The 11,180-nt window shown below is 47.9% G+C and overlaps 1 protein-coding gene across 1 annotated transcript; it reads left to right on the top strand.

Annotated features, from left to right (window-relative positions):
* Positions 1-235: 235 nt before the first annotated feature.
* On the top strand, positions 236-10,786 carry SERPINC1 (serpin family C member 1). Its single transcript, XM_072830684.1, has 7 exons — positions 236-447; positions 1,844-2,213; positions 2,524-2,739; positions 3,551-3,688; positions 5,417-5,807; positions 7,201-7,265; positions 10,557-10,786. The coding sequence occupies exons 1-7, from the start codon at positions 407-409 to the stop codon at positions 10,731-10,733; spliced, it is 1,398 nt and encodes a 465-aa protein (XP_072686785.1). The 5' UTR covers positions 236-406; the 3' UTR covers positions 10,734-10,786.
* Positions 10,787-11,180: the final 394 nt, after the last annotated feature.

The following is an 11,180-nucleotide window of genomic DNA, read 5'->3' as shown; positions in this document are numbered from 1 at the left end:
TCCTGGTTTGGTTAACTAGGAAAAAAAAAATTCCTGAAGGCAAAGTTTTCAGTCAGGCATTTTCTGACCAAGTTTGAATTTGAGAACATGTCCTCCTCTTTCCTCTTTTATAAATATAAAGAAGAGAGTGAAGGTGTATGGGTAAGAGAGGTGGGCCTTGCCTTCCCTCGACCTGACTGAACTTTAAAACTTCTCTACTAATTAAACAACACTGGGCTCTACACTTTGCTTAACCCTGGAAGCTGGTCATCAGCCTTTGACCTCACTTTTCCCCTCGTCACCAGCTCCCTCCCCCACTCCAGCTTCGGGAACCTCAGTCAGATTCAGAGGAAAGAACCAGTTTTCAGAGGGATCGCCTCAGAACGCACTACCTCCACTCGCCGGGCCCTGTGGAAGATTAGTGACCATGTTTTCCAATGGGATAGGAATGATAGCTGCTGGAAAAAGGTAAGAGAGGCAACTCTTCTCTTTTGCATGCCCTCGTTGGGTTTTTTGACCTTTGAAGTTCTCCTGAGGATGGCCTCAACACCTTCGAGAAAACCAGGCCCTCTTCCTGGTAGTTACAATAAAAGATGTGTTTGGAAGACGTCATTCGGAGCGCCCTTCCTCCCACCCCCTCTTGGGGTCAGCCACACCTTGGGTCCTCGAGCCCACAGAACAGAAGCGGTGTCTTCCCTGTGGTAAAGGTGCGGTGTCAGCACCAGCGCCCACAGCAGCCCAGCAGACGCTCCAACTCGGATTCCCAGCCACACAGGGGAAGAGAGGGGAAATGTAACCCGTGAGGGTCTCCCCACTCCTTGTTTGCTGCTGCTTCTACTCAACTGCCCCTGCTGCAAGCTCTCAGACACCTTAGACTCTAGGACAGCGGCCCTGTTCCCTGGCCTCACAGTGAGGTCCCCTCTTGCCTCGATAGCACACACATTCCCTTCCTGACCTGCTTGTTTTAGGAGGCTACAAGTGAGGCTGTGCACCACCATCTTGTTTCCTTTCCCCCACGAACGACGCTCCCCGACCCCCCTCAGCCTCCACTGGTGTTTCCAAATGTAGCTGAGGGACCAAAACGGAAACAAAAGGCAAGCAAGGTGGGGAAATGAATGGCGAGGTTCTCTCTCTCTCTCTCTCTCTGCTTCTTCACTCTGCCCTCTGAGTCTCCCTGAGTGTCTCCGCTTCTCTCCCACTTGGTGCCTCTGTTCTTAAAGTTAGCCTCACCCCACACAAGAAGCCGAGTACCCCTCGGGCCCCCCAGCTCCCAGCCAGCCGGGCACTGGCCCGCAGACCACGTCACCGAGCTCTCTCCGCCTTGTGTGTGGCTGGAGCTGGAGGCCTGGGGGGGCTTCGACCCTTGGGGGCTTCGCGCAGTTCATTCCTTCCCACCCCTATTGTATGACTGAAGTCTCTGCTGCATCAATCAAAATCTGCAGCCCTTTCTTATCCAGGTGAAACTATCCATTTCTGAGGCCTTTCCTAAACAGCGCCTGTAAATGGCTCCTTCTCTTGCCCTAAGTCCCCTGGACACTAACGCTCCCTGCCTGTTTTTCATGCGTGCATGTCCCATCTCACCAACTGGAAGCTTGGCATTCTTTATTTCTTCCAGCCCGGGGCACACGAATACTTTATAGACATCGGTTGCTTTAATAGTTGCTTTTGATTTCAACCTGACTCTCCACTTGCCAGGAGTCCAGGGCTGGACTTGTCCTGGGCCCTTGTACTTTGCAAAGGCCCGTGCCCGCCCCCTGGCCACACCAGCTGGGCTGGAATCCTACGCTTTGCTGGGCCTGTGCTGGGCAGTGGGGACAGGGGTTCTTCCAGCCAAAGCTTAACTCACCTTTCTGTCCCCCTACAGGAGGACGTGTCTCCTGTCCTTGCTGCTCATTGGCCTCTGGGGCTGTGTGGTCTGTCCGTGGAGCCCGGGGGAGGACATCTGCACAGCCAAGCCTCGGGACATTCCTGTGAATCCCATGTGCATTTACCGTTCCCCAGAGAAGAAGGCAGTTGAGGACGAGGGCGCAGAGCAGAAGATCCCCGAGGCCACCAACCGGCGAGTCTGGGAACTGTCAAGAGCCAATTCCCGCTTCGCCACTGCCTTCTATCAGCACGTGGCAGACTCCAAGAATGACAACGACAACATTTTCCTCTCGCCCCTGAGTATCTCCACAGCTTTTGCTATGACCAAGCTGGGAGCTTGTAACAACACCCTCAAGCAGCTGATGGAGGTACAGTCCGAAGCCTCCCCGCCCAGCCTCGTTCCTGGACACCCCAGAAAGCATGTATTGACCTAGTGCCCATTAGAGACTCTAGTGGCATCTCAGTCTCCTTGTGCTTTTCCCCTTTCTCTTTCCTACCCTTTATTCTCCTTTTAGCCATTTATTCACTCAGAAAACATGGGCTGAGTATTTACGGCCGTGCCAGGTGCCGCTCTCGAAGGAGCTCATACGTGAGGCGGCTACTGGTCGGGGCCCGACCAGCACTGTGCTCCCACCAGGTCAGCCAGGCTTCTCCACCATTTTCTTTTGGCTTCTACAGGTTTTCAAGTTTGATACCATCTCTGAGAAAACGTCCGATCAGGTGCACTTTTTCTTTGCCAAACTCAACTGCCGACTCTACCGAAAAGCCAATAAGTCCTCTGAGTTGGTATCAGCCAACCGCCTTTTTGGAGACAAATCACTCACCTTTAATGAGACCTATCAGGACATCAGTGAGGCCGTATACGGAGCCAAGCTCCAGCCCCTGGACTTCAAGGTGAGTTGCCAAAGTCGTCCCTGACCCCAGAGTTCTTCCTCTCCACTCAGAGGTTGAGAAGGTAGAGAAGCAGGATCCCGGATCCAACTGAACCCTTCTGTGCTGGCTGAAGGCAGATTGGGGGTGGGGAGTGACTGGAAGTCAGGACCCCTGGAATACATCTTTTTGCTTGAAACCTGAGAAATCAATGGTATCTATGTCCTAGATTGTAGTGGCTGCTCTGAAAAAGTTGTATAAGTGAGAAATTCTCCATTTCATCCACCAAGACAAAAAAAAAAAATACTCTGGAGATGCCAGTCCTACAAGACACTTTATTTAATTTTTAAGAATTACCATGGTCAGATAGAACTGATGTATGGTGCATGTTGTATTCTCCTTTTGGAGATTCATGAAGCCCCTGAGCCTATTAAGTTTTCTGACAAGTCCTGCAACAATGAAGTCTATTGGCTTTTTTCAATCAGCATTTCCCAGTTTTTCTTGACCGCGTGGGCATCCTTCCTGCCCCCCCCCCCCCCCGCATAACTCACAGCTTCCCAGAGAACATGTCAGAGAAAATAACATTTTGTTTTTTTTTCCCAGACTATTTTCTTCTTTTCTGTTTCTCCTTCTTTCTCTTTCTTCTGTTAATAGTTCCCGACCATATGGAAGATTCGTGGCATTATACTAGATATGTAAGGTCTTCTCAATCTGGATTAGAGTGGGAGATGTGGAAAAGGGCAAAGGGCTGATGAATAAAATGAAATACTGCGTGGGGAAGTGGAGAAGCCCACCGAAAGCACAGGTGGGTAGGTGTGTTTCCTATTCTCCTCAGGAAAATGCAGAGCAGTCCAGAATGATCATCAACAAATGGGTATCCAATAAGACCCATGGGCGTATCACTGACGTGGTGCCCCCGGATGCCATCGACGAGCTCACGGTCCTGGTGCTGGTCAACACCATTTACTTCAAGGTACTCAAAATGACTCTGGAGAGACCCAGAGATCTTCCTCTTGTACTTCCAGTTCACCTTTTTTCACACCATTAGGCATTAGATGAATCGTCTCTGAGAAATGGTCCATGCATGGCTTGTGCAGAAATACAAATTTACTGGCAGTCTAGAATCATGTCTGGGGCCATGGCTGCTGGCCTGAGGTCCAGAGGGGCCTCGTAATGTCTCTGGGCCCAAGGAAGAGGGTACACACTCACAAACTCAGCATGCCCAGCTGCGAAGTACGAGTGGTGATGAACTCTCATGCATGTGACAATTTTTGCTCTCCAGCTAACTCCATTTTGAAATCTGGAACAAAATGTCCAACTCTATTGATAGTCCTCAGTGATGAGGTTTTCTCCATCATCCTGGAGCAGCTTCTACAAGTGACTAAAAGCTCCCCTTGCCTGAAGTTTCTGAACTTCCAAGTGCCAGGCTCGCCCCAAATTTTGCAGATGCCCTGTGATTTGATTCTGCAGATGGCTTTGTCTTTTTCAGAGTCAAGAGTTCTAAAGGTGGTTCCAATTTAGGAAGGAGAATGAGGGAGAGGGGACCGGGAATAAGCAGACCATTGATACTCAGTAGGACCTCACATTTAAGACGGGGGGGACTTGTGGCACCTCTACCCATCCTGGGTTCTGTCCCATGAGCATCCTGACCACCACACAGGGCATGGGAAGTTAGCAAGCCTGTCACTGCTATTGCCAACCACTCTGTCTCTTGGGGTTTTCCTCTCCCCAAGAGTGGAGGAGGTTGAAGTTACACAATGTGTGCTGCCTTTTATAGTTTACAGAACGCTTCGCTGTTTATTAACCCTCTTTATTCTCATAAAGAATAGCATACATAAGACCTTGGGCCTCTCAGAGAGATCACTTAGTTTAAATCCTGACTCTCCCATTTCTGCTGTGTGAACTCAGGTGAGCTACGGAGACCTTTCTTTGCCTCCAACGCTGCATCTATAAAGTGGTAATAATGATACACCTACCTTACAGGGTTGCTGAGAGGACTGAATAAGTGAATGCAGGTAAAATGTTTAGAGCAGTGCCTGGCACCCAGGAGGCATCCTGCAAACGTTAGCAATCACCAGCTCCTAGTTTTACAGATGAGGACCCATCACTCCAGGAGTTAAACGACTTGCCCCAAAATCAACCAGCCAGAATCTGACAAGGAATGGTAATTACATCTCAGAAAGTTCAGAGGGATGTCTCGTAGCCCAGGGTCCCTCCCTCTTGGAGCAGGAAATTAGCTAGGACTCATCCTCTGCCTGGCAAGGCTCCCAGACAACCCCCTGGGTTATTATCTGTGTCTGGCCTTTACTTATCAGGGGTGGAGTCCAGCATCTTGGAGGACAGTCTTTGAGAAAGAGGCTGGTGGGAGGCAGAAAGCAAAAAGGCAATTAGATTTAAACTCAAAAAGACATTTGTGAAAAGGTCAATGGGTTGTTCTTGGTTTTAGTTTTTATTTTTCTAGTTACAAAGCAAATAAACAGCCACCACTGAAAATCTGAGAAACACAGAAAAGTTCACAGAAAAAACCCGTGACAATTCCATTACTCTGACATAGTTGTCGTTAACCTTTTCATCCATATCCCGCTAACCTTTTCTTCTACTAATTCTGCCTCCTATTAGGGTGATAAAATAATGTGACTATTCTCCTATGGATGGTTTTGGCCTTCTCGCCATGATTCTCCCACTCAGTGTCTCCTCCCAGGGCCTGTGGAAGTCCAAGTTCAGTCCCGAGAACACGAGGAAGGAGCTATTCTACAAGGCAGGTGGAGAGTCATGCTCGGTGTCCATGATGTACCAGGAAGGCAAGTTCCGCTACCGGCGGGTGGCAGAAGGCACCCAGGTGCTCGAGCTGCCCTTCAAGGGGGACGACATCACCATGGTGCTCATCCTGCCCAAGCCTGAGAAGAGCCTGGCCAAGGTGGAGCAGGAGCTCACCCCGGAGGTGCTGCAGGAATGGCTGGATGAAATGACGGAGACCCTGCTGGTGGTCCACATGCCCTGCTTCCGCATGGAGGACAGCTTCAGCGTGAAGGAGCGCCTGCAGGACATGGGCCTCGTGGACCTGTTCAACCCCGAGAAGTCCAGGCTCCCAGGTGAGCCTAGGAAGGATGTGTTTTCTTGCCCCTGCTGCCCAAGGCAGTCTGAGCAGAGGTGGAAGACTTGGGGAAAGAGAAAAAAGCAATGGGTCAGGACACCTGGACCCTAATCCCTGTTCCACTGCTAACTTGGGGAGACCCCTTCCTTCCCAAGGTCTGCTTCCTCTTCCGGTTCCCGGGGAGTTTGCGCTTGGATCTCCAGGGGCCCAGCTGTCACTGGAATGCTTTGAGACTGTAACTGGTATGGGAGATGGGACCAAGTAGAGAACTTGAAAAGAGAGCAGAATTCAGAGCAAAGATACGATTCAGAGCTGAGGACACTTGGTGCCACAAAATATGCAGAGCTGACGTTGAATAGCCTGATATTCCAAAGGCCTCATGAGTTTTCCTTAAAGTTACTTGGACAACAGATGCAGCCAACCTTCCCCAGCGAGGCTTAAGTAACAGTGTTCTGTTGTCTTGGTTCCTACAGTCTACCATCCTTTAAAAATATGTACTTAGAATATCTTTTAAAAAAAGAAGTTTAGGGATCCCTGGGTGGCGCAGTGGTTTGGCGCCTGCCTTTGGCCCAGGGCGCGATCCTGGAGACCCGGGATCGAATCCCACATCGGGCTCCCGGTGCATGGAGCCTGCTTCTCCCTCTGCCTGTGTCTCTGCCTCTCTCTTTCTCTCATGAATAAATAAATAAAATCTTTATTTAAAAAAAAAAAAAAGAAGTTTATTATGTCAGGTAACTGGATTTACTTTTTTTTTTTTTTTTTTAATTTATGATAGTCACAGAGAGAGAGATGCAGAGACATAGGCAGAGGGAGAAGCAGGCTCCATGCACCGGGAGCCCGACGTGGAATTCGATCCTGGGTCTCTAGGATTGTGCCCTGGGCCAAAGGCAGGCGCTAAACCGCTGCACCACCCAGGGATCCCTGAATTTACTTTTAATAGGCTGCCAATAAGCAAGGTCTAACCAGGGGTGCCTGACTGGCTCAGTTGGAAGAACATGGGACTCTTGATCTCAAGGTCATGAGTTTGAGCCCCACGCTGGGTGTAGAAATTACTTAAATACAACTTAAAAAAATTAAATTAGGCCTAACCAACTTCTCTCTTGAAAGTGTTGCCAGACTGGAAAGAAAGACATTCCTACTAGGTGGAGTGAGTTTTTCTTTGAGAACAGAGTCCCCTGCCTCCTTTTGAGAGCTGAAGCATGAGATTAAATTCACAGAAGCCAGGCTAGAAAAGCTTACAGTACTTTATTCTTTTTAACATGTATTTACTTATTATTTAGGGAGTATCATTAGGTGAGGGTTCAGGATTTTTATTTTCCGGAAAAAGCCTTTCTGTGGGTTGAAGCCAACTTTCTCCCATTTCACAGAACCTTCTCTGGTCTTCCTTCTAGGTATTGTTGCAGAAGGCCGGAATGACCTCTTTGTCTCAGATGCATTCCACAAGGCCTTTCTTGAGGTGGGTACGCCTTCCTTTGCTCTCTTCTTACGCTGTTTCTTTATTCTCAGGCAAATTCATTTTTCAGTACATCAATATCTCATGTGACTTGGAACTTTGGAGTTCTTGCTCCATTGGGTCTATGGCCTTAAGGCAGGTGCGTGAATAGCAGGACACACTGTGGAAGAAGGCATGTTCCCAGTGGCCTTCAAACCCCAGATCTGTAGCCCCCTCCTCCATGAGGCCTCCATAAGACAGCCCTCTCCTGGAGTCCTCATGGTCCAATTGCCCCACCCTCCCTCCCGCTACTTCTCCTCAAACAGATCAAACAGGAAAACAGACATCTAGGGGAGGGTGACACAGGAAAAGAAGCCAACCAAGACTACTGAGAAGGAGTTCAGAGGAGAACCAGGAAAGTCGGGGCTCACGGAAACCCAGGGAGGAGTTAGAAGGAAACAGCATCTAGTAACAAGATTGAAAATTGACCAAAGGTTACCACTCCCCGAGGAATTTAGAACAGTGGGGCACATGCCTGATTGTAACAGCTGAAGAGCAAAAGGAGGGTAAAGAAGAGGAGCTGACAAGAGTAGATCATGTCCTAAAGTATGTTCCAAAGAACTAGAACTCTAGACCACACTGCAAAAAACAAAGTTTGGTGGTCAAATAAATATATATCCTCTTCTTAGGAAATTACCAATGCACATTGGCATTTTAGCATCTAAGAAGTTCCACAGTGAAAAAAACCGGTTCAATATTGCTTAACTGGGGATCCCTGGATGGCTCAGCGGTTTACCGCCTGCCTTTGGCCCAGGGCATGATTCTGGAGTCCTGGGATCAAGTCCCACGTTAGGCTCCCAGCATGGAGCCTGCTTCTCCCTCTGCCTGTGTCTCTGCCTCTCTCTCTCTCTCTCTCTCTTTTATAAATAAATAAATCTTTAAAAAAAAATATATATTGCTTAACCTACCAAAGGGGAGGTGGGTGGCTGGGGGAATGGGGGAAATAGGAGATGGGGATTAAGGAGAGCACTTGCCATGATGAGCACCAGGTAATGTATGCAATTGTTGCAACACTATATTATAGACCTGAAACTAAGATAACACTGTAGGTTAACTAACTGGAATTAAAATAAAAACTTAAAAATATATATTGCTTAACCTAGTGTTTCCCCCACTCAAGCGCCCATGGAACCCTTCACTAGAGTAATAGTATGTAAAGCCTGTAGAAACTCTGGTTCTCAAATATTGAACCATGGACCAATAGCGTTAGTTAAGTGGGCTTGAGCCTTGCAGAATCCAGGATGGGGCCTGAGAGTCAGCATACTTACAAAGCTCCTCTAGAGATTTTAGTCCATAAGCAGGTTTGGGAAGCACTGTTCTCAGGGGGACCTGGGCTATGAGGAAAAGGAGATGGCCACTGGTAGGGACGATCACAGGATTGAGGAAACCGCAAAGAAAAGGTTATGGTCAAAGAGAGTTTCAGAGCGTGGTGCCAGTAGATACAGTGGCCGAGTACAAGCTCAGTGAGAAAATGTAGTCAGGAGGAACGTGGAGGGATCAAAGGACTAAAGGGAGGCAGAATAGTCACAAGAGTGAGGAGAAGCAATAGCTTGAAAAAAAGACTATGTCTGAGGATAGTATAATTATTATAATTTCTGAGAGATGGCAAGTTCAAGACATGGCCATGGGACTGGTTTGCTTAAGTCAAGTGAAGGTAATGCTCATTGGGGTTAATGAGAAGAAAGGAAGGGGAGGTTAGGGTGTGTAATGGGTCTCCTACCAACCTATTTTAATTGTCTACATCGAATGATTGCAGGAGTTAGGGTGGACAGAAAGGCTATGAGCTAGGTGCCAAAATCCTCAATGTGGGGTTGTAATCCGTAGGACAATAGGTGTCAGTGACCTGCAGGACAACAGCAAGAGCAGAGGGCTGTATCTTAAAGGTAATGAGGTCAGACCCAGGGATTTTACAAGAGTACTGGACTAATGGTTTTGGAAGTATAAATGACACACCACTGACACCCTCTTCTACATGAAGGGAAGCATACTTAGGGAGACTGCAAGGAAAGCTATGTCCTAGGTATTTTAGCGATGATTGAAAAATCCTCCCCTAAGGACCCTAATTAGACATCAACTCAGACAGACACCCTTGATGGCTTTGACTTACCATTAGGGAGAAGCAGAGGTCCAGATTCATTTTATTCCCCTTAGGCCACTAAACAATGGCACAAGGTTCCTCCGTAGCTCTAGGAACAAAGTTGCTTTTCTTGAAAACCTTGGGAACCCAATATATAGGACCCCAACTGATTATAGATCTCCTGGAAAGCCGTTAGAAGTCAGTATCTGGTTTGAATAAGATGATCCTGGTCGTGCAAAAGCTCTAGTCTGCTTACAAATCTAGTCTTAGAATGACCATGAAACTGCACGGGGAGATGGGGGCAGTAGGGTAGGGAAGTAGGGAAGAGGAGTGATGCGGAGACAATATCTTCAACCAGCTCTACAAAGCTCAGGGATCTGAAGTGCTTTCATTAAGAGGCAGGAACAGAGTTTTGGTGCTATTCTGGGTCCCTAAGCAAAATTTTCTGAAGGCGTCTCTGGCAATTCTGCTTATCAGCAAGTTAAAATACCAATGTGTCAGACTGTTACTCCAACAAATACTCATCTCATTCAGCCAGAGGGCCCTTGTCTTTTCCTGAGTGGCTGTTTGGGGTTACAGCTGGGTCTTGATGTTCCAAGAGTGAACCTCTCTCAACTATAGAGTTCTGATCTTGAGTCAAATCTATTTTTATTTTTTTTAAAGATGTTATTTATTTATTCATGAGAGACAGAGACGGAGGCAGAGACATAGGCAGAGGGAGAAGCAGGTTCCTCATAGGGAGCCTGATGCGGGACTCAATCCCAGAACCCCAGGATCACACCCTGAGCCAAAGACAGACTCAATGGCTGAGCCACCCAGGTGTCCCGAGTCAAATCTCTTTGAGCATGTAGTACAAGATAACTCTCTTGTAATCCCACATACAACGGTGCTAGCCAGAAATGTGACAGCCTTGTGTGCATCCACATTCCTGGCTCAGAGTTATATGAATGGAACCCTTGTACTTACCCAGCACAAGACCTGGAGAAACACAAGTGCTTACATCAATATTCACTGGGTGAAAGAAGGAGTAAAAGTAGGGTTCTGTTGGGAATGCAGCCTGACCCAAGTGTACTTTTGACTGGAAAACAAATGTCATTTTGGAGAACTGCGTGTCTGTGGATGATTCACTTTTCTCTAATGAACTGCAGAGGAGCTAATGTTTCTTGTTTGTTCTGCAGGTAAATGAGGAAGGCAGTGAAGCAGCAGCAAGTACTGTTATTGGGATTGCTGGCCGTTCGCTGAACCCCAACAGGGTGACCTTCAAGGCCAACAGGCCCTTCCTGGTTCTTATACGGGAAGTTGCTCTGAACACTATTATCTTCATGGGCAGAGTAGCCAACCCTTGTGATAACTGAAGTGTTCCATTTTGGTTTGTGATAGTAGTAAAAATAAACACAACTACTCCCAATTATGAATGGATTTTGCCACATGAAATGAAGACAAGGAAAGGAGAAATGGATAGAGATTCTATTGGGCATTTGGTCAACTGAGTGCTTTCAATCATTCTCTACCAGTGAGCACACTTGTGTCAAGAAAGTGATGGGGGTGGGAGGGTGAGGGAGGTGGTGCCTGGGTGGCTCAGTTAAGGATCCATGCAACTCTTGATCTCTGCTCAGGTCGTGATCTCATGGTCCAGGGATGGAGCCCCCAGGCAGGCTCCATAGTTGATAGTCTTCTTCTCCCTCTGCTCCCCGCCCCCACACTTGCTTATGCATGCACTCTGTCCTAAAATAAATAAAACCGTTAAAAAAAAAGGTGGCAGAGGGAAATATGTTACTGCCGCAGCTTGAAAGACGGTAGGA

Source organism: Canis lupus, chromosome 6 (assembly GCF_048164855.1).
Source record: "Canis lupus baileyi chromosome 6, mCanLup2.hap1, whole genome shotgun sequence".
Lineage (NCBI taxonomy): Eukaryota > Metazoa > Chordata > Mammalia > Carnivora > Canidae > Canis > Canis lupus.
The sequence above is the reverse complement of the archived record's forward strand: the minus strand, read 5'-3'. Positions and strand labels throughout refer to the sequence as shown.